This window comes from Linepithema humile, chromosome 4 (assembly GCF_040581485.1).
Source record: "Linepithema humile isolate Giens D197 chromosome 4, Lhum_UNIL_v1.0, whole genome shotgun sequence".
Taxonomy (NCBI): domain Eukaryota; kingdom Metazoa; phylum Arthropoda; class Insecta; order Hymenoptera; family Formicidae; genus Linepithema; species Linepithema humile.
In genome coordinates this window covers 29,377,202-29,402,322 of record NC_090131.1, presented here as the reverse complement: position 1 = coordinate 29,402,322, position 25,121 = coordinate 29,377,202, and the positions used below count along the sequence as shown (strand labels likewise).

The 25,121-nt window shown below is 41.9% G+C and overlaps 1 protein-coding gene and 1 long non-coding RNA gene across 10 annotated transcripts in view; one reads left to right on the top strand and one right to left on the bottom strand.

Annotated features, from left to right (window-relative positions):
• pHCl-1 (pH-sensitive chloride channel 1) overlaps positions 1 to 5,893 on the bottom strand; it is a 33,549-nt gene extending 27,656 nt beyond the window's left edge. For 4 of the 9 annotated variants that reach the window (XM_012368861.2, XM_012368863.2, XM_012368864.2 and 1 more), the window contains exons 1-3: positions 5,733 to 5,893; positions 4,172 to 4,260; positions 1,764 to 1,919 (exon numbers count right to left, since the gene is read on the bottom strand). In XM_012368861.2, coding sequence (XP_012224284.1) covers positions 1,764 to 1,919; positions 4,172 to 4,260; positions 5,733 to 5,893 — 406 coding nt within the window. The other 5 variants (XM_012368867.2, XM_012368869.2, XM_012368870.2 and 2 more) reach the window with 2 other exon arrangements.
• LOC136999697 (uncharacterized) overlaps positions 5,813 to 25,121 on the top strand; it is a 34,253-nt gene continuing 14,944 nt past the window's right edge. The window contains exon 1 of the long non-coding RNA XR_010890016.1: positions 5,813 to 5,935. This is a non-coding gene — a long non-coding RNA (uncharacterized lncRNA). The remainder of the gene's footprint in view (positions 5,936 to 25,121) is intronic.

Genomic DNA, 25,121 nt, shown 5'->3' with positions numbered 1-25,121 from the left:
TTGTATCGCGGATAGCTTATTCATCGAATCCGATTTCCTGAAAGGTTCATGTTATTAAGCGCATCTGTCCGTTAGTTAAATGGCGTCCGGTCTCGTCTCGCGGAAATTAATCTTCCGAAAGAATTAATTTCAGGAAGAATTAAAGCAGTGCGCGCTATTAAACGCGCACCGCAAATATCCGAGAAACTCGGTCGGTCATTATTGGAATAATTTAGCGTCGTTGTTCTCCTTGAATAATTGTACGTCATTATAATCCAAATTATTTTGCCGCGCGTGCCGGTGAAACTATTTGAAAATTTTATCCGCTTTTAAAGAGGAGTCTGCTCTTTTACATTCTTCAACAACGCCGAGGCGAGGAAAATTTTTGGCTCTATTACATTTAATCGATTCTCTCGCGAGGAAAGGTACGTGTGAATGAAGTCTGTGAGCAGTGTGTTCTGAGCGCTGCGAAATTAGCTGAAGTCGGCGCATCTCGGAGCGAAATCGGGAGGTGTGTGTAGTGAATGAGAAATGATTGCAGATGAGGGAAAAGTCCGCTGCCACAACTAAACATACACATCACAAGTCACAGTCCCACAGACACGAGCTCGTAATATCAATCACGGTTGTATCTCTCTCTTCGAACATTGTACAATTAAACACCAAGATAACATCATCATTCCTTGATCGTTCAGCAGCACTATCGTCAATGCGTCATTTATCTCCTTGTGCATGTATATATGAGTGTACGTGTGCGAGATTGCTAAGGTGCTAAGATCGTGTGGCGAAGGTTTAGGTCGACGGTATTGATCGCCGATGTAATTAATTGCGGTAATTAGATATCGATACCCCAATAGTATTCAACTCTCTTCGATTCGCGTCAAACCGGCTTTAACTATCCGCGTTCAGTTAATAGAGCGGATAAAAATTGATGGCGGTTAAACCATTTAAAAGCGAGACTTGACGAAACTATGGATATTCATAACTTTTATCGCGGAAAGTAAATCGCGATGTAATTTTTTAACACGATTAAGTATGTTATTATGCATACATACTGTACGAAGACGTATATTACACACCTGATCGACCTATAAACCCTCGCACGAAAGGTCGATACACGACCCATTCAGTACTTAACTCGACCAACTATATCAGTCATTAATCAATAGTTAAGTCTACAATCGGCGACTACGCTCGCGATCACACCAGTCATCACTCGACCGAGTGTTTTAATTATTTCTCGTTAACAGGCGGCCTTCTCTGAAACTTGGCCGGCCAATTATATCGCACGGAGGTGGAGTATAGAATCCCCCGTCCGATACATTAAAACAAGATCAAACTATAACAATCAGAAAAGGAGACATCGAACTATAATGCAGAAATATTCGAAGAATTCCACCTTCAAACTTTAACTCTTCAAACTGTTTAACAAGTTCAATTTGCATTGATCGCAGCTCCTCCGCGAGCGGTATTATTTGTCCGTACATCCGCAAACAGAAAAACACAAGCACTAACGACGAGAGCATTCTCTTCCATCCTAAAAAAGAAAAAGTAATACTTTTTTTCCTCGATTTTCTCGAGCTGTGCAAAAATTTGCATTTAAATATCCAAGGGCAAATTGTGATTATCTTCTAACGCATAGACGTAAGCCGAATAGATCGAGCCGGTACTGAATAAGCTGAGTAGACCAATTTGAATCGACCAAGAGATCATGATAACGGTGAATTATCTTCTATATGGATGGCATTACGCAGTAACAAGAAATAAAAGTTAAAAGGACGGACCGCGGAGGTGAGTGCGGTGGTGTTGGTGCGGCGGAGTGTAGTGGTTATTGTTCTGGTTCTTGTTCTGGTTCTCGGGGTCGTTAGAGAAGATCGACGACTGGTTTGTCAAGCCGGTGGTGTCACCAGGCCATCTCAATCCGCAGCAGAAATCAGCATCTGTAACACCCAATAACCCTTGCGCACGTCTTATCCTCATTTTGTGCATTCTTCGTTTCCATTCCACGTTTCAATGTAACGACTTCGAGACAGCCGCTTAGTCCGGCATACCCGAGTCAGTAATTCCGTTTCATTTTTTTTTTTTTTTTTTTTTTTTTTCGTGGCTGGATCTATACGGCTTATACTTTTGATAATTATTCAGCGATAAAAAAAGGGTGATGATATTGCGAGGCTCAGATTATACAAAAATTACATACATATATTTTTCGTCTCTCTTTCCAATTTTCTTTCCGTTCGTTATATTCTTAATTAACAATATCGTTATGATGCGTTTGATATGGGTATGTAATAGGTACGACCGTATGATACCGTTTGCGGGAGACAGAGTGTTTCTTAGAAGAGTGATGAGAACTGTGTGTGTCTTTCAGTGTGTATGTTTCTATGACACCAAACAACCCTTGCCCACAACCCTTCCCATCCTTATCCGCGAGCCTTTCACGATCGCAGAACACAGAACTGTCGGTATTGCTTCCCTTTAATTGTTCCACGATACGCCGAGTATATTTCTTATCCACGAATTATATGCGGATAGCATGCAAAGGTCTGTGGATTGAGGACACTCCGCGAAAGAATCGGTAATCTGTGCTGTCGCGCGACGCGCATGAAGCCGTTTCACTGATGAAGTCTGAATAATGCAATCTTCGTGCAGCTGGAGTGCACTCCGCTTCTCGAATGCACCTTTCTGCTATCTCTCCCGCGCAACAATCCGATTCATGCATTTGCAGCGCGATCTTTTCCTCCGCCGCAATAGATTCTGATCATGTATTCATACGATGCAAATAAAATTCTGCAATATTTGTTATCGTTAACGGTTAAAAGTACGTGTAATATTCGCGATTAAAATTTCCAATTGAGCAATGTTGTGTTAAAATTTCAATTTTATCTCTCGAAGGGAAGGAACTGAAAGGAATTAAATTCGTTCGAAATTACATTTTAAGAGAATTAAATGTGCTGGAGCGCGTGGTTCAAACTTACACGACGCGCGTAAATTGTTCTGCACGTGTATTCTGAAATTACTTCGTTCATTACGGCAAACAGTGTTTATCCCGTTAACTCGCCTAAATGCTGAAATTAGAGTCTGATTAATGGCAGACAGATTAGCGAAATCTCGCTTTGTGGACTTGCAACAGCATTATGTGGCACGTGTCACTCCTCAGTACATGTTAATAACTAGGTGCTGCCATCGCTTCCGTACGCATAAGCATAGTTGTTATTAGCCACCACGTCTATGACAGATCTGACGTGAAGCCGTTAATAACTCGGACACTTTATAACTATTATCGCTTGGCGTATCTCCAATCTTTATCCAATATCGCGACCTCACTCGCCTCCATTAACATGGATCATTAAGCGTATCGAAAAGATGCCGTTATCTTTCCAATAGATTATCCCTCAAATGGATGCGATAAGATCTTTCGAAAACTCGAAATCCGAGCTGCGACAGAGAATGGAAGAGCTCGAAATGACGAAGTTTTATCCAATAATTTCGAACATATTTCGAAAAAAAAAAAAAAAAAAGAAAAAAGAAAACTGAAGAATCTCATGTCTGATACCTTTCGCTTCTTGCGAGCGCACGAACGAAAACTACACACGAAGAAACGGAAAATATCAAATAAAACGAGCGGCGGTTCGCCATTAGTACTTTTATTTCGCACGTAAAAAACCAACGGAAAAAGAGACGATGCTCTAACAAAAAAGTTTCCTCAAAGTCGAATCAATTTGAAATTGATGAAAGAATTGAGAGAGGCGAGAATAATGACCTGAGGGCCGCATATCCTAATGTAGTTTTCTCGAACGTGAACGACGCGGAATCCAAATCGGATGCCAAATTGTTCGCTCAATCACACAGCTTCCCCTCGCTTTCTCTCTCTCTCTTTCTCTCTCTCTCTCTCTCTGCTTCTCTTTCTCTCGCGCAATTTCACACCTATCTTTCCCATCTTTCCTCTTGTATAAACTTGTCTCACATTCCTTCTTCCTCTCATACTTTCGAGCACAGGTCGATTTACAGAGAGTACCCTTACAACGAGGGGTGAGCAGTGAGCTGTGGTTGTGTGGTGCTGTGTGGTGGTAGCGGTGCCGGTGATGTTCGAGGTGCTCTGGATGATCGGCGGGGGGTTCACTGGGTTGAGGAGGTCGGGGGGGGGGGGGTTGTAGTCGCCCGTACGGACGGCGGGACGGAGGGCTGAGTGTACCTTGGACCGGGGGCAGAAGCCGCTTGTCGTAACGCGTCGCGAGCAGCAGGTTGTCCAGGATCTCCTTGTCCGACTTGCCTTCCTCGAAGCTGCAACACAACGCGCACTGTAGGTGCAGATCGCGGAGAAAATCCGACGAGCTTACTGTACGGTGTGCCGTACAGTGGGATTTCCCCGCGAGCTTCCAGCAGGAGGTGGCCTCTCCTATCTCGATACCTCTCGAAGGTCGTTTCGTTTTTCGGGAAAGGGACGATAATCGATAATGAAATTGAACGAGTTTCAAGAAATTAACGGAGAATAAGTTTTGCGAGAAAGAACCAAAGCACGGATGTCGGGGCGCAAAAAATTGATTATTTCGATAAATTTGATATTTAATTTATTCATTATAGTGATTTAGAAATGTATTTCTTTTATTATATAGAATTGTAAGCTTAATTTCTTTGAACCGATAAAACCACTTCGACCTTCGAGGTGATCCGAGTCAAACTTTGTTAAAATTGCGTTTAACGTTCTAAGTGTAAAACGTATGTCGCATTCGTCTGAAATGTATGTACATATATAAAAAAAACTCTACCGATTCAATAGAAACAGACGCAGCTCTCTAAAGCACTATACTGAAAACTGCATCTAGCTTCATCTCGCGTTACGATAAGTAGGATGCTACGAGAGTCACGACTGCTTGCTTCGATCGTGACTAAATCACTAAAAAGTTTCGCCACTTGTCTACTTGTGCTAATACATTCGATGCAAATAGTACGATCGAAACATTCGTAATGCGTATATACTCGATTTCTCTCATCGCCAGTATTGTAAACGCGCGATTAAAAAATAGAGAGTATACTGACAATATATATTCTATTCTCGATCCATAAAATTCTAGATAACACGCTTCTACATGCAGAAAAATCGTCGTAATTCCCATCTCGCTCTCTTCGACTAAGATTCCGACGAGTAACAGAACGAGTTTGTCAAGTAATCAATTACAGACATTTATAAGAGCGCTCCAGAATAAGGAAGGAGAGAATATACTTGGAGCGACACAGTACACGTAGTTATGTTCGGCATCGATCGCGCGGTCGTAACTGTCAGCCACAATTGAAGGGCTCGAATCAATATTATACTAAGCCAAATGGGGCGATTTTTTTTACGACTGAACGCAATTCTAAGATGGGTGATAAATTATTTCCACCTCGGAGTTTCCTGTACGGGAGTAACATTATTTTCGCGGGATTCTGTTTATTATATATACAACGCGTCGGGCTCGAGCCGCTGACAAAATAGAAAACGTGAGATTGAGTCGAATACATCAATCATTTTTGCCGATGATACTCTCTTCCTTCCTCTTTAAAGAGCGGAACGTATGTTCTACGACAATACAATCGACCCTGGCTTCTCGATCCATCATTTATCACCGCTCCTTCTCTCTTTCTTTCTCATAAAAACGTTTCCGACATTGTACTTAGATTTCCTCAGATCGTAAAAGCGAATCGCGGTGGCAGATGATCGAGAAGCTAAAAGACGATTCATATATGACGTTTAACTGATCGTGTGCAATACGTACATGTTTTCAGCACGCACAAGAGTGACGAGAGTAAAGGCAAGTGTGAGGATACAGAGGGAGGTGAAGATGAGGGAGCTCGCGAGGGAGGTGAGAGACAGCGAGAGGATGGACGAGAGGCGGCCGCCACCACCCGCACACCGCCCTAGCGCCACCCAACCCATTCTATGTCATCTGAAACAGAAAAGTAGCATCATAATGTACATGTAAGTACTATTGCAACATCAAGTGTGTTTTCTCTTTTTTTTTTTTTTTATAAAAAATCGAATTTCTAAGATTTTGACGAAAGAGCTTAAACTGACGTAACATGTTGCGATTTTTCGTCATATAAAATTACTATCTTCATGGCTTAAAAAAAATAGGATATTCTACGGACGCTGCGCAATTTTTAATCATTTTAAAATCGCTTTATGAAAATTTAATGCAATATGCATATTATGATTATTATGTATATTAACGCATTTGACAGGTTTGTTGAAAATTAAAAAAGGTTGAAAGTTAAAATTTAATTTTCAATCTTCAATAATGCTGTATATTTTTTTTATAATTAAACAAGTATTCACTTTTCGTAGTTTTATCATATATTAAAATGTGCGATTGTGCAGAAAATAAGGAGCGAGCGCTGTTTTCATAAGCGATTCGTTCGCTTTACGATGTGTTTTAAGTTAAATGTCTTCTGGTCTGGTAATCTTATGAAATGTCTTCATGCATTACTCTCTGTCTAATTAAAACCGGTTTCCTGAAGGCTAATTAAACGGGTCTCATTTCTGCGGTGGTACAAGAGAACGAATGTTTAATTATTCTCTTATAGGCCGTGCTCACGCACTATCGCTTTATCTTTCAACAGCAGCAGCTCGCTGTTCTTTTGCGTTTATGACAAGTTGACACGAAGTGCAATATAATATAATTTAATGTCATCTTGAAATAATTTTTTCGCGTGCCTTTCTCAATTTTTACATCCACTTGAAACATTATTCGCTCGCATCTTGTAGTATCAATGGTGCTATTATCAAATTGAGCATTAAATAAATCAGCTTTGGGCTCTCGAGCAAACATAATTTACTGCCTTGCACATCATTTCAACGAGTCGGGCTAATCCTATTTTACGTAGTTGTGTCTTAGCGGGCAATCCCTATTAGAAAATCCTTGGCTTAACCAGATTGCTGTACCAATCCACTTAGGAACGAAAGCCATACTCCAATATTGATGGTAACGCCTTTCGTCCCGCACGATGCACGGCTTTGGCCGACTATCACTTTCTCGAGCCGGTAAATTTCAATCGAGCAGCTGCCGCGTCTTTGCAAATTACCTACGTGTGCGTGTGTGTGCGCGATCTACAGGTGGAGAAAAAACTTGTCGCAAGCGAGAAACAACCGTACAAAAATCTATTCGCTGATAATATTTTATGCGACAAAAATAGCGATTTTTATGCGCTTTTTGCGGAATTATATGTCTAATATATATAACAGAGCGGAGGATGTGAACGGAACATTATATAATCGGGTACGCCACGAAGGATCGATTGCGCCAACATCGATTAATTCACCGCCGATCCAACTAAATTTTGCTTTTCTATTTTTCATTACGGATGAAGTCATAATGAAAAGGGATAGAGATAAATTGCCAACCCTTCTCGGTGCCGCACAGCTATAGATATTGGCACAGCGAGCGGAGCACGGGCTAGCGTATGGTCATAAGAAAATTATAGCGGTTGCGGTCGCGGTTGTGCGTGGAGCGTTATAACTGTGCTTGCATACGTCATCTCGGATACGTCAACTCGATGTGGCACACTTGAGAATATGTGTTAAATCGTTAAATATTGAAGTCGACGATGATGAGGGGGCATCATTCAAGTAGGGTCAAGTATGCGAGTGTAATTGTATCGTCCGCTACGCTCGCGCTGCTTCACAACATGTGCGTGCAAGCGCTTTCGCGTCGATAATACGCAATAATCGATAATGGCGTCAAGCGATAATAATAATAATAAGGACCGACACGGAGAGAGGCGCACGAATAATTGCCCATAAATAATGTTCAGGATGTACGTAATAATTATCTCTATCAAGTAATGAGCCGATAATAAATGATTACAGTACATTGCCGCTGATCATTTTGTATGCCAGCTGCGTTACGAATGATATAATTTATTAGTAAAGTTTGGCACCACTGGGACTCTTATTTTAACCGCACGATCGCAGTATGTGTAATAATATTGCAATAATGTACGTATAATGACACGTAGTAGCAGCAATAATTTTCACGCAATTGAAAAATTAACAGTTTTAGGAATAATGCAGTAATCATTGAAATCTTGTTTTTACATTTGGGAGTTTAATTTATGTAAAGTCTATGAAAAGTTAATGCGGGAGCAATTAATTTTGAAACGTTGAAATAATGAAATTTATTATTGATATAGAATGATAGAATTATATTTGTTTCACACTGCAAAAAATAACTAAATTTACATATTATGCATAAAATTTTCTACGCACATGTATGTATATATATCTTTTTTTATAGTTTCTAAATTTGAATTTCGGATTAACATACTTCAACTAAACGATCCTAAAATAAAAAAAAATTGAATATTTTTACATGAGGAAGTAAAATATTTTTCCTCCGTTTTGTGTACATTGGGCAAACTTTTGTGCGCCGCTCCGGCCAGAAGCGTTATAACAGTGACACATTGACATCGTTGTGCACGCTCGAGAAGGAAAGAGAGCATCGCGACCAGTGGTAGTGGATAGTGGTAGTCAGACCGGCGGGCGTCCACGCTGGCGCTGGTATAAACGCTACCAACAGCGTACAGCTGATGTCGTCCGATCAATACGGGACGTTGCGGCACGGAACGCTATAGACTACGTCACGTGGCTCAGCCCGTTCCATTCTGAGAGTCCGCGTGCGACTCGTTTTCACGCTATGCTCCTCTCACGCTTTGTGCGACTTCATGTAACTTCATGTAACGGTCCGCGTTCCGCAGTACTTAAGGGTCAATGCGAAGAGCCGACCTCGCTGATAAAAAAAAAAAAAAAAAAAAGGGTGAAGAAGAGAGAGAGAAAGGAGAGCGTGAAAAGAGGAGGGTCTTCGCGCATCCCCTCAATTATTTTTACAAGCGCTCTTTGTTCCTGCGGCTTATCGCGCTTGGCAATGGGGGAACTTGACCGCGCTACCAGGTGTCTGCCAACTCGGCGCACTTATCGACACGGCTAAACGTCGCAAGGAAGGAACTTGACCGTTAAGTTGTCGGGCAGTGGTTTGCGGGGGGGTCCGCGGGGATAAGAGGGGTCGACTTCGTCGGGACTGTTTAATCACGTTGTGGCACGAGTCACGTCGGCGAAACGGCACGTGGAATCACGCGAAGCCGAAAGGACGGGGTAAGGAAATGAGCGAGGGACAAGGTTGCGCGCGGGGCGATGCGGTACAATCGCGAGGGTGAAATCGTCAAATGGAACGCACACGCACACACACGTGGAGCGCAAGTGTCACTGGAGCAAACGATGGCGAAAGGGGAGATTTTATAGACTTTAAAGAGTAATCGCGAGAGCGTACATTTTGTACGGCAGAGTCGTTTTACGAGCGGTGCAAATTAGAAACCTTGTAAGTGAAAAGGGATTCGTCGCGAAGAAAGCTGTGCAATCTTTTCTAAAAGCTCCGTACTGAGAGCATCTTTTGAAAAAAGAAAGATCTTTTTTTTAATCTTTCTTTGCACCTTGAAAAGGGAAGTCTGAAACGTTGGCAAACTTGCCACGGCAAACGCAATAATTGGGGGGATTGCACAGCTGTTTTTGTGCATTAACAAGTTTTTACAAGAATCGATGCTTTTAGTGCCGCGTTGCAGAAGATAATAAAAGCAAAAAGTGCCGATATTACCGCAAAGAAAAGTGTATATCACTACGTGAGAGAAAATTGCAGCGACTCGCAACTTCTTGACAGTGTACTCTGTTACTTTCTAATAACTTTCTTTATGTGTCGTCAACATACCTTAACGTGAGATATGTGGCTGGTCGCAATGAACGAGGCAGGCTGTTGCTATTCGTTGTGTAGATTTTCCCCTTCAACTTTTACGAGCACTCATTCTCGCGTTCGGCCCTCTTCATCCACTTTTGCGAATGGAAGGCCTTTCAGCGTTTCATTGTCGCCTTAGCGCGGACGTGTTGTCGTCGCCATCTAAAAAAAGAGAAGGAAAGAAGATTATGAGAGGTAGCATAAATAATGCTACTAGTTGTGATGTGATTCTTTCGGAATAACAACAAACGCGGATATCGTTCTCATCTAGAACGCGTAATCGCTATCGTAACATTTATGGTAAACATGGATATTTCACTCGATATAATTTCGCGAAAGAGAATGTAATAGGAACAGCTACGCGGTATAATACAGCCCTATAAAAATGTAAATAAAAAATTATGCATTTTTTATTTAGCATGTTATTTTACATAAAAATGAAAAAGTAACGAGAGACGATTCGATTACGCTAACATGTCAACTTTGCAGTTCGCCAAAGAATCGAAAAGAAAATACCACAATTCTGCAATGAAAATACAACTGTGTATAAACATAGTGCCGTTTCGAGATAAATCTTTTGTAGAAATTGTGTTCACAGCGAGTTAACTTATAAATTGCAGCGATCTCAGCTCGCATACATGCAAGATTCGCATTGCGACGCCAAGTTGACGGCAAGCTTGTGAGAAGCATTAGCATTAGGTGACAAGGAATACTGAGGGACGTAGAAATATAGAGCCTTGGCCCTGTAACCCCGTTCATGCTACATTCGCTAATTCGCTCTTAAGTCTTCACGATGGAAAATACGTCGGCCAAAGTTTGCAAATTGCATCTTTTGCATCGATCGACATCAGGCTTGGCGAAAGAGCAATCTGTTTAGAGTCTTATTTTTCTGAACTCAAAAGCAGGTAATCGTTTAGGAGATTATAATCAAGCTGTGTGTGCGCGCGCGCGCATATGTGTGTGTGTGTGTTATTTCTTCATTAAATAGATTTACTTTTATTCCGCTTACTTTTTAACTCTTTCTCTATCTCTCTATCTCTTTCCCTCTAATTTGAGTATATTATCGTATTAAATTTAAATATAATTAGATTGGAGAACAAAGACTTGACAGATTGAAAAGATTTCTTTCATTAATTTTAAATGGGGCATGAAAATGAAAAATTACACATACAAGCAGCCGCGAATATAAATTTAACAACGCTGTCGACAATGAACTGTTGTTCAGCGTAATTACTCGTTTGTCTGGGATTTCTTATTGACGTAGGCATCCCAAGAGAAATACCAAAAATGTGTAACATTTGTGACGAACTGTGTCGAGCGTCGGGGCGTCGCAATTGCTAGGAGAACAATCTGCCGTGATAGCGGTCTCATATGCGCGGTTGGATGCACATTCAAAATTGCGAGAAAATTCAGGGCAGCGGCATATTTGTGCATTTCGTAACTTTATTAAAGCTGGGAGAAAATGTGGAATTTTCTGCTGCGCTGTTGCATGAAGGTGGAATTATGAAAAGTTGCTCGCGAAATTAAACGTTGATATTTAAAGGAAACTTTTTTTGTTACGCGGTTTGCTCGAGAAGCATCGCTCTAGAAAAGAGAAAAAAAATAAAATAAAATACCAACTTAATCTTAAAGTTCGTGTCTGGACTGTGTCTGCGATATCGTGCGTTAACACACGAGACAAAAATTGCGCAAATAATTCTTCTCCTGGAACTACTCCGAATAATTACTCCGAGGAAAAAAACTAATCGCAAATGTTGAATTACTTCGCGAACTGGCGCGGCAATCTTGTGGTTGTCGAAGCACGCAGACCCGTTAACGCGACCCTGGCCGTCCGGGCGTTCTGTTTCGTAATGCCATCGATAACGTATACGCGCTCTTATCGACCCTTATATTTTGCCCCCGTACGCCCACTTTACATTTTCTTGGAGAAATAATGAATATACACGTGCGCGACTCGCGCGCGATCATTTATATCGATAAGGCGAGAGAAGGAAGCGATACTTATACCAACCTTGACATATTAAACGACGGCGATAGTAATCTATCACGGTAGAGCGGGAGAAATTCAAAAAGACGCTCCAGAAGCTATGCATATGATGTTTCTGTTTCTGCAAAATCCACAATTTGAAATATATCTCTCAAGATGTCGGACATGTGTGAAATGTTACGAGTCATATCAGAAAATGTTTTAGACTTATTCTTGCCTCGAAGATCGTTTTTTCTTAGAAAACCGACTACTACATTATTTGCTTGCGAGAGCGCACCAATGTACGTCAGATATAATGCTACTTTACAATTGCGGTATCACGGATCTCATAAATCACTTATTAATCGGCTCGATCGCTGACCGAGATCGACCGCATACTTTGAGGATGAGAAAAAATTACATGAGAACGGATGCACATGCCTTACTTTAGCATCTGCAGGAATAGACGAGCGTATGTGTGTGTGTGTGTGTGTGTCTGTGTGCATCTTTCCTTTAGAATTCTTGCGCCTGTCTATTTATATGATTTACGTAATCTATTTACGCTGTTTATACAATTATCCGCAATTTTGTTCCATAAATAATTACTTGAAGATATGCCTTATAAAACGCCGTCGAGGCAAAAGAGGTCAATATTTGATTTCTGTATTTTTAGATACGGCGCAAGCTAATGTCTTCAAATTCGAGTGCCGTTATTTATTAAGGCATCAACCATCATTCTTGAAGAAATTAAATTAGGCGCGCTGAGCTAACGCTCGTGCATTTTTAATAGAGACATCGTTTATCGACATAGAGAAAGAAAGAAAGGAAAAGAATTTCATCTATTTTTTACATTGACAAGTAAAATCGATCGTTAAGCCGCCCACTCCTGCACTTCTCCTGTAACCGTAATCGTGATTTTTACTGCAACCTTCACCCATCCACCGTCTCTAGTATGGTCGACCGACTAATAAGACATCCCACGCGCTCGAATTAGTCACGAACACCTGGATTGATTCGTGAGTATAATTGAACGCAGCTAAAAAAGCTTGAGAAGCATCCCAACTCATATCCTGCCTTACATCTGCATTTTCATACGCAGATGCTTTATATCGGGTCGATCAGAAAATTTTTTCGGATTTTTGCTTTTCTTATTTATCGAAAAAATTCGAAGGAAAAGTTCTCCGATCAATCGAATACATAATGTTTCCTTGTCTCGATAACTTTGGGATACATAAAAGATCGGTGTTTATAAATCATTTAAATGAAATTCTCAAGCTGGTCACGCAATCGTCGTCCACTTTGTCGAAATGCGCAAGGTAATAATAGCGTGACGTACTGTTTTTTTTTTTTTTTATTAAGAAAGTGTCCTTTGAAACGCGTAGAGCAGATATAGTACGTGCGTGATGTCGGCGGTATCCGCTACAATGACGTAAGTTTCTTACCACCTAGGGTGAAGGCTGCAGTAAAACCGAAGTTATGGTTGCATAATAAGTTTCAATGTATAGCACTGATTGCTGTCTTCCACATCGCTTTCACATTGTGTCTCTGTGTATACGTGATTGAAATACGTCCGGAGAACATGAGAGTCTATTATATCCCAAGAAACGATAGAGAATATAATCTGAATCGTTGTTTGCGCGAATCAATATCGATTGATTTCATTTAGGTCTCGCGTCGATAAGACGGCAGAGTTCTAACGCAATCGCGGTTCTTAATAACGCCAGCGATTTGAAAAGAACGATTAGCCCGAAAGGGAAGAAAAAAAATTACAAATGCTTGCAGCGTAATGTTGACATAAAAAAAGACTTGGAAAAACATAGAAGAGCTTCTACGAGGCTTGTTTATTTTAATGACACGGATACTTGAGTATTTATTGATCACTGCAGAGTAATGATTGTCGAGCCGCGATAACGGGATACTTACAATTATCTGACTGTCGGGCTATCGCTTATCACACTACTTCCCGGTCTGAATCTATCCGTGTCGTCAATATATCGCGACCGCTTCATTCATCAAGCTTCGTCGCGCCGGGATTGCCGGGCAAATTCAAACATTGAAGTCGTGCCAACAACCTGACTATCAATATTTCGCGAGGCAGATCGATCCGAGTCGCGGGAGTCGCTTAATATTTAAGCCCTTTTAATATTAAAAAAAACCACTTTTATATTTTACGAAATTTTAATTTAGCGCAGAGATTTACCTCATCAATAACGTTGATGCGTTGCTTTAGCAAATATTAGTTCAGGTGAAGAATGGAAGGACGAGATTAAAAAATAATTTTCCCCCGTGTCAGCGTCCTCCTGCGTGAGATAGCGAATGTATGCGCTCGCGTCACCGACAAAAGTTGGTTTGTTCAAGACGAAACATGCCCCGTGGCCATGACACAGTAGTGTCTTTTCGTGCCAGCCAGACTGACGCGACGCAGCCAACACGCCGAGACTAACCTTCCATTATTGCTCGCGACTATCTCGTGCACAATATTGTGGCGGTTTTTTCCCCATTTCCGTGCAATATCACTACAACATCTCTAATATAAAAATAGCTGCCACATGCACGGCTCGAAGTACCCGCGCGAAATATAGTTCCGAGTAGTAAGAAACTTGGCCTCTTGATAAATTGTCAATATGCTATAAAGATGCTTTTTAATATCAAGGAAATCTTTTATTAGAACCTCGTGTATTTACTCTATCAACTTTACTGTATTTTCTGCACACATTTATTTATCTAGCTATGTTGTTGTTGTTTTTTTTTTAAGATTCTCTCGTGTAATAAATAAATCAGTTCTATTTTTGTGCGAAAATATTGGACCATGCGTGAATAATAATTAGACGCGCTGATCCACGCGGAATACACAATGTGACATAAACCTTCTCGCCGTAAGGTCGCGTTAGGTCGTAAAGGCGACGAGCGTGGCATCGACGCGGGGTAGCAAAGTGGTGTATCGAGCTATCGTAGTAGTAACACCGTGTACGAAGGTCAGACGGCCTGCCTGACTCAACCGCGATCGCTTTCACTTGGATAAGCGACCGCGACTGCTCGCGACGCGTCCGAAGAAGCGATACGTCATTTCTCGCGGCGATTATCAGGAGAGATTCCGCCTCTTCGGACTTGCCCGATTCGCGTAAAATTCGTGACATTTGCAGATTTTGGAACAAATACGCTCGAAATGCAAGCGGAGCTTTCACGGTCGGCAGTTTCGCCATTGCGTCGCACGTATTTACGTGCCAAGGATTATTTGCGATCGGTGTCGTTAGAGGAAATTCGTCACGTCGTATTTTGAGAACGCGCTAGGCTCGTATCGGTCGCCTCCGTACTTTTCTAATTGATAGCGTTTAACCCGATCGATCGTTCACGTATATCCATTCGGAAGAGTACGCTAACGCCGAGAAGAGACGACACTCTTATTGATAAATCTATGTCGGTATTTGAATTTTCCAATTTAGCTGCGACGTTCTGTGTTCCACTTATCATGCGATTGTTATCATGGCCCCAATTGACTCGATCCAACTTTTTATCGAGCACTTCAACGCGAATATGATATCACTCTATAAATTTTATTATCTCCAGATCCTGCGCAGGATCTGGACACCAGATAAAGTTGAACTAGATTCGAAACGGTCGGGATGCAGAACGCATCTGTGTACTCTTGCCAAGTTCTTTCGAACGATCCGGTGCTTGGCATGAGAAGCTGGCATTCAAATGTGCTCTAAGCATTAAAATGCACATATTGCGGTATTCGCTTAACAATTTTGTATTTTAAGAGGAATAATAAATTTATTTATTATGTATGTATTAGATTAATGGCACGTCACTTTGTTTATTCCAATCTCGAGGTATTTATCAAAGAATTTTAATTTATTAATAGATAATACAAATTACATGTTATTTAAGCAACGTTCCTTCCGCTACGATCGTCGGCGATCACTTGATTTATCGCATAATAAATACGAAAACTGGAGCAACGAAAGAGCATAACATTACGGAAGCCATTTCGCGGCGAAAGCTTACACTATAAAGGCTTCATCGCTTTCTTGGTAAACTCCGAGATATTGAATACCTATTCCTCCTTTATCAGCGTAGTCAGTTGAACGAAAAACCGAGGAAACTCAACATTGAGGAGCAGTTTACGAAAAATGTAAAAAATGTCAAGAATAAATGGGCCCGGGTGTATTCCGCATTGATTCAGAAACGGAATGTGCAATCAACACCAATTGCAAATCGCATCCGTATATTAGCAAACGCGCACGAAGCCACATCGTTATGCGTTATTAGCATTCGGATTCAGGTAGATCCCAGTTGCCTCCAGCTTCATTAATAGAACAACGCCGACGCTACATCTACCTGCTGAGAATTTGCCTTGCACAACTATTATTTCGCTCAACTGTTTTCGTCGCACATTATTTCTACATCGTTTCTGCAATTGATCGCACTTATCCTTTTTTTTTTTTTTCGAAGTTTCGAAGGCAATTCTTCTTTAACAAAAATATCAAGAAAAATCACAATCCTCATCGCTTCGTCGTATCTTTTCAGTTTTTTTCCAATTCTTAATATTCCTTGCGCCAAGTTCCGAATTGAAATTTTACAAAGGTTTACTTGAAAAATGGCAATTTCTTTCTGTCAACTATTTTCTTTTATGAAAGTTAACGATCCTCAACTATTTTCTTTTTTAAAAGTTAGCAATTCCTTAATCTCAGTCGTTAATTATACAGTCACCTCGACATTTCTGTCGAGGGAAAAATCAATTCCGAAGAATCCGTGGAGCGAGAAAGAATGCCTGGCCTGGGTGTTTCGGGACGTTTTGCGTATATTGGCGCAGAAGTCATATATTATGTAAAAGTACCGTAGATTACTATGTTCTCGTGACATGTATTGCTGATATCAATATCCCGTGATACATCGCTTTGAACTCGCCGTCTGAAAACAACGTGCCGAAACTTGGAAAACATAAATATAATTGCATATAAATGCCATCATTACATGGCGAAACTATCCTTGACCCCAAGAACAGTATTTTCGTAAGTCTACCCGGCCGTCCTTCATGCAAGCTCGAAATAGCTCGGACGTAGGAACGCTGATCTCACACAAACGCGCACAGTCAGATTTGACATAATTATATCTAATTGCCATAACGTTATCAATTAATTACGTTCCTTACGTGCCATCGCGATATCAACTAAATAACGATGCACCTGGAGTGTCAATTAAATAGTGGAGTTTGCATAAATAACGACGTAAAAGGAAAAAGATAAGTAAGAAAGCTATGAACCGAAAGCAGAGTTAAACATCAAGAAGGAAAAGGTTTACTTTGATAAACTTTAATTGACTTTCTCTTCCAACTTGCAGTTACTTATTTTTAATTAACATCGGGATTAATTATTAGAATAAGATAAATTCGGGCAAGATTTTCTTTCGGAGCGTCGTTGAAGAATAAACACGGGTTTTCAGAGTGACGTTGGCAGGTAGGCCGGCCTGCTCGACCTCGGTTGACCCGACGTCGAGGCGGTGTTGCATTGACGTTGAAGAGGCGCAAGGGAGAGGCAAGGCGGGTGGGAAAAGTGTTGTTGTGCACTTATCCGATGACGTCATAGAAAAAGAGAGAGCACGATGTGCCGTATTACGGAATGAAAAATCGACCGATCGACACCGTTTTACGGCCGCTTTTATACACATCCATCAAAAGAGATTATTTCCAATATTGTGAGGGAAAAAAGCAATTGGCGAGGGAAACGTTTTACTTGTACCTTCGCAGAAAATGTCGCGTTTGACAGCGTTTGACGCCCGATATCTGTTTCTTAAATCGACTCGCAGACGCGATCACCGGTTAAAGCAAAATCTGATTCTACTTTCGTCTTCGCAAATGCCGATTCTAACGTAACACGCTTCGACGGACGGATGCAAAACGCGACACCGTTCCTAATAGACCGGAAACTGCTCTGCAGGGACTCGTCTCTGACAGTCTGACAGGTACCGATAAAAGTTTCCACGCCGTGGCGAACGTGTGGATAGGTAGACGCGCGCGCGTGTATCACGAGCGAACGTAAAACTTCGCATGCCAGCCGGCATCGAGAAAATACAATTCCAAGACAATGCAAAATGCATCGGCGTGCCTGAAGCGCGATCGACATTACAGCTTTTTTACTCCCGTATTTAGCGGGAAATTTCGCGCGAAGGAATATCTCGTGAAAATTTCTCGTGAAAAAGCGCTTACGACGGCAATCTAATTTTCTCGGGATCGCTAAATGAGATTGTCGTGCAGTCATATTGGTAAACTTGTGCAGAAATTTGACGCCGAAGGTACCGGAACATTCTCTTCGCCGACATCGATCGAGATATTCGATTAGTGAAGGAGGACAATGCTGGGACAGGAGAGAGGGAGAGCCGTGCTCTCTCGCGGACGGTAATTGAGTAGACGCGCTTCGTTAAAATTCTCACGTCATCGGCCACAAGGAGGTCACAATTACACGCTGTTTAATTAATTGCTTCGTCGACGTGAAGGGAACTCTGATATCGGTGAACATCCGTATTCGACCTCGATGAGGTAGCCGCGCAATACCCGTTTCCGCGGCCGAGAGCGATCCATCAAAAAATATTCCGCGCTCGTCCGTGACCGTCGATAATTAATCGCCGATTAATCCTTCCCTCGCGCGAGATCCGACGTTCCGCGAAACGCTCCCGCCCACTCGTCTCTTATAAAAGCGCTGTTTTATTTTGCGACGATTATATAAAACCTTGTCAATTGCCGCGGCGATATTTTCAACTAATCACGCGACGAATTATCCGTGGCGTGGCGAATTTATGAATAAAACGCAAGAGCCTTAAGCTATGCGACTTATTCGCCAACATTTGCATTCTATTTCACGCTTGTTTTATTAACTCACTGACGACAGCTGAAAATAGACACGCCGTGCTTCTGACTACTAGCTAACTAAATATTTACCATCTTCTCGAGCTTAAGCAGCCTTCTTCCAAGTGCCGATGATGCGGATGCAGTCTTTGGCGCACTCTTCGCGAATAAAAATCGCAAATGGAACATATTCTAATACACGCGTTGCAGAAAGCAAATACTGTTTTGCGTAATCCGATATTGTTTTGTCATGCGAGCGAGAACAGAATTGTAAAAGTTAGCGCGTTAAAACTGACAACGCAAAGTAAGCATTATTTATAATACGTATATTCCTTTGCATTTCGCGTATGTCCTTTACATATTTCCTACAGTTTCGAATTATGTTTCCTTTTTCTTTCTTTCTTTCTTTTTTTTTTTTTTTTTATTGTCCACTATACTGCTTTATGTACCGCTCTGTATTATATTGCTCTACACGTGCCGAGCGTTTGTACTGGAAGCTTTACGAACATGCACACGCGAGTTTTCGAGCAAAGACCGTTTCTGTTCTCGGGCCAAACCCGGAAGCCCGCAAGACAGAATCCGCGTTTTATCTGCGCTGCCGATAAAGAACGAGACCGACTAAAACTGGGTTATTCGAGGGCGATTCCCGCAGGATATTTTCCTTATCCCGATCGATAATATTACCGCTACCCTGGCACGTCGCCCCCACGTCAGACCGGAATTATATTTCCCAATATCGGAGAGACATACGTATTCAAATGTATTTAAATAAATGCATTTACGCGACCTAGCACCTACTTGGCATTTCATCAGATTTGAATTCCGTAGCCGCCTCCATGCGGATAGAAGCACCTGATGAAGCACGTCCGTGTACATTGAGATTAGCGCGATGGAATCATGTGTTTGCATCTTATCGATCTCGTAAAAAACTTTTGCTCGATAATTCGAGGGGGAAAATCCTTTCATTGAACAGCACGTAAATGATTGAAAATCTTAATCGAATAAGAATACGAGAAACTCACGAAACACACGTGTTTGATAATTTATCATTGCGATGGAAATATAGACGCGCTTACGTTCGGGAGGTTTAATTTAACGCGGGGAATCAATAAAAAAAGAAAGCAATAAAAAAAATGCAATTTTCTTGCAAAGTTTATCCGTCCCAATAGTACGCTTACTTTTATTTGAAATGCAAAGAAGTTTTATTGGCTTTATTTGACACGCTGTAAGATAAGAGAAGAATAATTACGTACGTGAATTGCCCACTTAAATGCTCGGATGCCCTCAATATCAAAGGCATTCTTAAATCGATATTCCAATTAAAAAGGTGAAATATCTCCGGTGGGATTTAAATACGCACTCGTGGTGCATCTTCCCCTCCGAGCGACTTAAGATATAACAATCGCGGATTCGGGAAATATTGACTCGAGTCATAAATAACCTCCGTTTCTCAGATAAGCATTCGCTACCGCGGTGGAAGTTATTTATGACTCAACCGAGAGATTTGCAATTAGCCACAGGAGATTTCTTCTTCGCTCATGATAGATGATCAGAAGCTCGGCGGGCCAACGCTGGGCTCCCACGGTGCGCCAGCTGCGGCGCGCTCCGGATATCCGGCTGCTTAGACCGAAGTCGCGAACTGTCGTGACCGAAATTCGCAAGCGGCACCGCGCACATGGAATCGTAAAAAGGAAACGGCGCCTTGCGGCCGGGGTGCAGCGCGAGTCCTCGAGTTTTCCGCGAAACGCGCATCACATATTCAATCGAAGAATCCACCGAAAAATCCCAGCGTCCTCGTTTCGGAAAGCGGCTACGGATCGCCGGGAGCTTTCGCCGCGATGAATTGTACTCCGCGAGAATGTCCGGTGTGACCGATGAGACGAATGATCCGACTTTTACGCCAATCGACTCTCTTTTTTTTTTTTTTTTTCTACACCGCGTATGTCACTTCGCATTGTTCCATCAACGAGATTGTCACGTCGACGAGAGAATCCCTATTCCTGGATTAAACCGGCCGGCCGATCGCCTCGGCCGTCGATCGCACATTCCACCTGTCTCCCTCCCCCCCCCTTCCCGGCCCCTCTAATCCAAAGATTTCCCAATTTTGCCCGATCGAATGATAGAATTCCTCTCTCGATGCCCAGCCCGTCGATATTTCCAAGGCAAATCAACACATCGATTGAAAATGGGGGAACGCAGAGGAATTTAATTCTTGTCCTCTTGGCCCGAAGCCTATTGATTCGATCTCCATTAATTGACTAAGTTCGCGTTCTCTCCTGGCGAAATTGAGAATACTGTTTAAGTATCTAGTTAAATGGAGAAATGACGAACCGTTTTTGAAAAGCCGTCGCTTTAGCGTTTTTTTTTTTTTTGCAAATAAATTGCGACGCGCATCGCATGGGGACAATCGCGAGAAAAACTTTCGTCCATTGTCTAAGGGCGGTTATTCTGCAGGAAATTAAAGGGAGCTCTTTGAACGGGTGCAAATGCCCGCGCGTATTATACGGGAAACGCGGGAAACAAAATCGTCACGTAGGGACAAAAAATATAATGGAGAATACATTTCAACTGAGAAATGCATTGAGCCTTTACGCACTTCATCTGGAACAAAGACGATGTTGTTTGCGCGGGGTAAAAAATTGTTTTCTGCTTCCCCGCGCATTTGTAAGTGTGTCGAGATAATAAAACAGCGACACGCCAAAATCTGCCATTGGCCTATTGCACTAGCCGGGTTTCCGCGTGCGGCTATATATACGCGACATAAAGTGTATCGCGCGTGCGACATTGAGTGCGCTGCCGGTGCATATTGGAGAGCGGCCAGCTACACAAATTGTCCAAACATCGCTATCAAACAATCTGACGTCTAAACAAAGTGAAAAGATTTAAAATTATAATAGCCTAGAAATACTGGGCATGTATTGCGTTATTTCTTCGCTCCATTGTTCGTTGTTCACAAAAACATAACCGCACAATAAAATATGGAACGTGTACTCGTGTATGAAAAAGAAAAAAATATATATATATATAACGAGAAGAGTAGATAATGAAAATATTCTGTTCAGCTTGATGAATACACGTGTTAGCTGAATAAATGATGTAACATATCGCAGCGGTATTTTTAACTGTTTCGGCGTTTTACCTATCGCACTTCTGTCGGGTGTAATCAACCGTGAACTGCTGTATCGCAGTGTTTATAATCGATTGAGACGATCGAGGGAAACAGTCACGAAGGGAATCACGAGAGTATCGTGCGAGGGTGTCCAGGAAAACGCGTCCTTGCGCTAATATTACGCTCGTGCTGTTTCCTATTAAATCGCGTCCCCTTTTTCATCGGTGAATTTTTAATAGGCACTTTCTTATTCCGCCCGTTACAATCAGATTCATTATAACATTATACGGCATATGGTCAATGAATAAACGCAGAGAAATTTCATCGCGATATGCAAATACCTGGCTCGCAGCTTGTAGAGATTTGCGCGAGGGACCGGAGTACGATGCTTTTAAGGAAATCCAAGCGCGTTTTTCCGATTTGTTTAAAATTCCACCGCCATTTCGCATCATTTTGTAGTTTAGCGCGAGGTTTCCCCGAAACGAGAAAGAAATATTGACGTATACATAGGTACGCGTCTGATGAAGCCGGGTCACTTGGACGTCGGCCAAATGTTCCAAGTTGCAAGTGCAACGATCGTGATAAATGTAGAACAAGAGGCGGCCAATCTTCAGCGAAGTTATAAAGCATTTTCTTACGAGTATTGTTAGCCGCTAAGTGAACAGTTTATCGCGACAGCTGGCCGCTAATTGTATAATCAAATATGCATATATATAGCTTCGGGGAAGCTGAAACTCTTTCGGCACATTTTCATTAAGAAACATCCCTCTTATCTCGTCGCGCAGCTAATTATGCAGAATATACGCACGCACGCACAGAACCGACAGATCTGTCGGTTTTTTGCGTGTTTTTTTTGTCTATCGAGCTGACATCAAATATTCCGATGATCGATCAGGCAAAGTTCGATGAATAAAGGGAAAGGACCTCAGCGTGTATAAAAGTGATACACAGTTAGCGCGCGTTCTAATAAAACGCGTAGTCAATAAATTATTTTTAGAGCAGTTAGACGGAGCGGAATTAGCGATCGATCCTAGCGAATGGGGCCGATCGATTCGATCGAGGTAAACTGTGAAATGTCCTTGCTTATTCGAAGTCAAAGCGATTATTTTTCTGCACCGTCCTATCATCGTGTCCATCGAGTCGTTTAAAATGCCGCTTTTGATCTGGATTCATAGTTCACGTGCTCCGAACGTTTAACGCACTGCCGGTTCGCCGGTTCGTATGGCATTGAACGAAATTTTTTAGCACATTTTTTATCGGACAAGTATTTTTAGTCAACAAACGATAAAAAAAAAAATACAACTTCGCGGAAAGATAAATCTCTCTCCGTTCTCGTGTTAATCTTAGCAACCTCTAAGTAATAAATTAAGCTCACTTTGGACGGATCTATAAAGGGCGACAGAACTCGGGATAAAATTCTATTTATTATGCGCTCTTATGTGCAATGCAGGAAACATTTGTAAAATTGGAATGTACACATGAATAAAATATATACCAGTAATGCGAATTTTGCATGTACATTCCAATTATTCAAATGTTTTCTATTACGTAAAATTATGTGAATTTCTACTTTGGATTTCGCGGCGAATTATAGATCGCTTAAAGCGGCCGTTGAAAGAGAAATTTTATCTATTAAATGAAACCGTCATCTTTCGAATTTGCGATCCTCAAAATTTCTGTGAATCTTCCTCGAAGAAGTCAAAATATTCCTCGAGTACTCTGCAAAACCGAAGAAGTAATAATCTCGAGAATCGCACGCACGGCTGAATGACGCAACATGGAGGACGAGGTCAAAAGTTCACGTGCTCCAAATGAGCGGCGTATCCCATTTTGCTGGCGTTGCCAACCCGACGTTTCTGTAATTCCCTGAGAATAACCTGGAGAGCGCGATGCAAAGCTACACTCACGTAAAGAGTAAAACGCTCTTCGAGCTGCGACTTTCTTTGGTAGCTTCTTCCAGTAGAAGCGCATAAATTCATAACAGCAACGAAGCGCATTATTTATGCGAAAGTAAAATTCGCCAAAATACTACGCAAGTTGAGAAATGTGCACAGAAATTGTGGCGTACTTTTTATATTCTTTAAAGCCGTTTCACGATACGGTTTTCTTTTTCGAAATTATACTGTAAATATAGACATTCACGGCAATAGAATTTTATCTCTTTAGAAACGTCGAAACTCGAGTTAAGTATCTAATTGTAAATAATTAGATGAAACGATATCTAATCACAAACATCAGATGAAACGATTCGCGAATGCTGCTACGCACTATATGTAATTATCGAGAATTGCCGGTACGGTTTTCCGTGTTGTGTCATGAACAGCGAGGAGTGAACAAAGCTTACAGAATTAATCGACTCCTTGCAATTAGATTTAAATAATATGCGTGCAAGCGCGCTATCCAATTATATATATTCTCGTGCATTATTAATGCCACGCGAGTGTGCCGCACGTTTCCCTGCGGGAAAGAAATATATTACATTTACTTTTCGAAATAACATTTGCGCATACATCAAAGAACGCTTACGCGACAATGGAACTGTGTTTTTAACAACATTGTTACGACCGGGCGCAACTTTCCCCCGCCTGATTTATATCCGTCCGCTCGGAAAAGATAGTCCCTTCGCTGTAATCCGAGACGCAATACGATCTTGTAAAACGGCTAATGCGATTACGGAACATGGAATCGCTTATCGCAGATTTAACGCTCCTTTAAACCGGATAAGCCGCGGCATTAAGAGACTTGTCGCCGTGACACGTCTTACAATGTGTGCCGGAACGCGTCCACGCGCGGACCGCTTCGTTGGCGAGCGGGAGAACGCGAATGGGCTTCAAATTGCGGATATTAATACAAGCTGCTTTGGAAAAAACGGCGTCCCTTGCTTGGGAAAACCGTGCGAGGCGCGTAATTGCGTGAATAAATGCGGGTGCGGTTTGAATTAAAATCGTCCTCGAAATAGATAACGGAAAAGTATCGCGGCGTGCGCCTGTAGTTATTTTTGCGCGCGGCCCTCGATAAAATACACATCGCGTTCAGAGGGATCGATATATTCGCTCATAATTCATACGATGTGCGTACATTCTGCCCCCATCTCCCGTTTGCGCGGCGCTCGCTCGTTACGGGCACGAACTTTATTTCCTCCGCTTTCAGCCCTGCTTTCATCACTAACCTACTTCCTGTATTTCTAACGATTACGTAGCAATTGTTTAATTGGGAATTCCAGGGGCGAAATAGCATTTTCGCATTATTGCTGGCGCACAATCTTTGAAATTTCCAGTGAAATCTTTGCCGAGGCTTTCGGGAAGACATCTTTGATGGAGGACGAGTGTCGCGTCTCTCTGAAAGAGGCTTTCAACTTTCAGGCTCAAGCGGTTTAGTAATTACAACTTCTATCGCAAACGGCCCCGAGCTATCTGCAAGCGACGTTGTTTACTTTGCAATAAGGTAAACGGGACTCGGGGTTGCGTG